Source organism: Pundamilia nyererei, unplaced genomic scaffold, assembly GCF_000239375.1.
Source record: "Pundamilia nyererei isolate P.nyererei 1_Seehausen unplaced genomic scaffold, PunNye1.0 scaffold00238, whole genome shotgun sequence".
NCBI lineage: Eukaryota > Metazoa > Chordata > Actinopteri > Cichliformes > Cichlidae > Pundamilia > Pundamilia nyererei.
The window spans coordinates 861,038-863,420 of NW_005187639.1; the positions used below are offsets into that span (position 1 = coordinate 861,038).

General features: G+C 48.6%; 1 protein-coding gene across 3 annotated transcripts in view; it reads right to left on the bottom strand.

Moving 5' to 3' along the window:
* phf19 (PHD finger protein 19) overlaps nucleotides 1–1,653 on the bottom strand; it is a 9,753-nt gene extending 8,100 nt beyond the window's left edge. For 2 of the 3 annotated variants that reach the window (XM_013914930.1, XM_005749208.2), the window contains exons 1-4: nucleotides 1,349–1,653; nucleotides 747–927; nucleotides 579–660; nucleotides 381–485 (exon numbers count right to left, since the gene is read on the bottom strand). In XM_013914930.1, the coding sequence (XP_013770384.1) occupies nucleotides 381–485; nucleotides 579–660; nucleotides 747–927; nucleotides 1,349–1,401 (421 nt within the window). In that variant the 5' untranslated portion in view covers nucleotides 1,402–1,653. The remainder of the gene's footprint in view (nucleotides 1–380; nucleotides 486–578; nucleotides 661–746; nucleotides 928–1,348) is intronic. The other variant, XM_013914932.1, reaches the window with a different exon arrangement.
* Nucleotides 1,654–2,383: the final 730 nt, after the last annotated feature.

Sequence of the window (2,383 nt, forward strand, 5' to 3'; positions counted from 1 at the left end):
AAATAGAAGAAAATACATAACATTAAACATGTTAACAACACAAAAGCCATATTAAACGCAGACTACTTTAGGCCCGGAAGTAGGATTCGTCGCGTCATCACTGAACAACCGGATTCTCGTTCATCCGTTTCATTCAACGATCCGCTTTCGCTCTTCTCATTCTCCGTCTCCACCATGCGTTTTCTGCCATGTGCGTATGAAAACAAAGGCACTGCGCATGCGCGTTTTACCCATATTCTATCGCCATATTTCATTTTCTTGCCGTTGCCCAACATTATACCGGTATTACCGTGAACGGTATGATATGGCCCAGCCCTACAGGCAAGTGTTCCTAATGGACTGCTCCTGTGTGTGTGTGTGTGTGTGTGTGTGTGACTCACCGATCCCACACTTCCCACAGATCAGGATCTGGTTTGATTGGGTGTTGGAGTTTGGGTCCACCTCCTGGCACATGGAGCAGCGAGGCTCCTCCCCCGGTACTCCAGCTGCATTAGGATTGGACAAAAGAAGCAGATCACAGACATGAAGCACCTGTCTTGCCCTCTCTAGCTTTCTCTCACTCCACCCGTCTGTCTCACCGTGCTGGATGTCCTTCCAGAGGACCCAGAACTTGGAGTTGTCCTCAAAAGTGACGAAACAGCTCTGCCTAGGGGGACTCACCTATCCACCAATCAGAACACAGAAACTCAGCCAATCACGATGAGCATGATGACGCTGCAGTGGGTGTCAGGTGAGCACAGGCTTACCCGTTGGATCTTTCCCAGGTAGTACAGTCCATCTGACCAACGACAGAGCACGAACTGACCCACGCTCAGACTGGACTCCACCCCGTCAGGTTCGGGGACACGCCCCCCTTCACACCCTCCGCCCCCTGGAGACACCTGATGCTCCAGACCGCAGAAGTCTTCGATCAGGTCCTCATACATCCTGCAGAGAGACAGACAGACGGTCTGTGATTCATTCCTGAACTGCGCGGTGGATTGGAGGAGGGCTGACATGCGCAGTTCGTCCTCCCATCACATACCGTTAACAGAGCTCTAACTATCCAGTAACTACCCACCACACCCTAACGGGTTAACTAACGGAAAAGAGCTGATGAAGCGCGATAACCGATCGGAATAACGAGTAAACCGGGCCATGAAATCCTGAACGATAACCCGGTAACAGCCCGTAATAATTCACGTTAAGAGGGCCAGCTCACAAAAAAAACACTTGCACACAGTGATGAACTGACACGGGATAAATTCAAGGGTTCCAACAGCTCTGTGTCCCGGGCTGAACTAACGGGCCACACTAAATCCCAGGGCTAAATCAGAGCGGGTCAGCGCAGAGAGGGAAGCCGTGATACCTGCATTGATCCGGGCTGTGCCTCCTTTCTGCCGGTCCTCCCGCTGCTGGCATCCCAGGACAGAAGGTCGTTGAGTCGATGCTTCTTCAGGGTGTCTGTCTGTCTGTCTGTCTCTGCCCGTCCCCCTCACGTCTGCCTGTCTGCCTCCCTTACGTCTGTCTGTCTGTCTGTCTGCTACTACTGCTCTCCGCGGCGCTAAACTTCAAACTTACTCCGGCGCCATTTTTCACTTTTCCCGCGAATCACAGCACGGCTTTTTTCCTTATCGTTCCGTCATCACGCCGCAGCGCCTACCCTAACTGTGATTGGCTGTTGCATTGAAGCCTGCGGGACCCTGCGCTGTGATTGGCTGTGAGAGGAAAAAAATAGTTTTACCGCGAGATTTGGTTTCTGAGCGAGATTTCTTGTGTAGCTGTTCTCCCTACACGCTGCTGATCTACACCCAGCACCTCTCTGCGAGCTGAACTCCACCTGTGACCGCCTTCCTCCACTCTCACACACCACTCTCACACTCCTCTCTCCCGCAAGTACACAGTACAAGGGCGTAGATTTGGTTTTGGCATCGGTGGGGACGGACGATTCAACCACCGAGCCCTGCCCCGTTTTCTTTCTTTTCCTTTTTGTCTTTGCTTCTTGATAAAAGGAGAAATATACTTGCCTACATATGCTATTCTACATGCTTTTAAACCATTTAAAATTACAATTCATAGTTTTATATGTTAAATTACTATTAAACAAATGACTAAGTATTTTAGACTTTAGTTTACTTCAGCCATATTCAATATAAATCAGGTATCATACAAAAATAAAAATAGCTTCAAATACAGTCATGACAATAAAAGAATATGACTTTAAGGACTTAACATCATTACTTCAGTTGTAGTACACCAACATCTCTGACACATCAGCACTAAGGGAACACTGAATGACCTGCTGGTTTTTGTCCATAAAATTACTCGTCTAAGATGACCACAGAGTAAAAGATTATACAACATTTTAGGCACTGTTGCCCCGATCAGATCAGTGAGCTGGGAT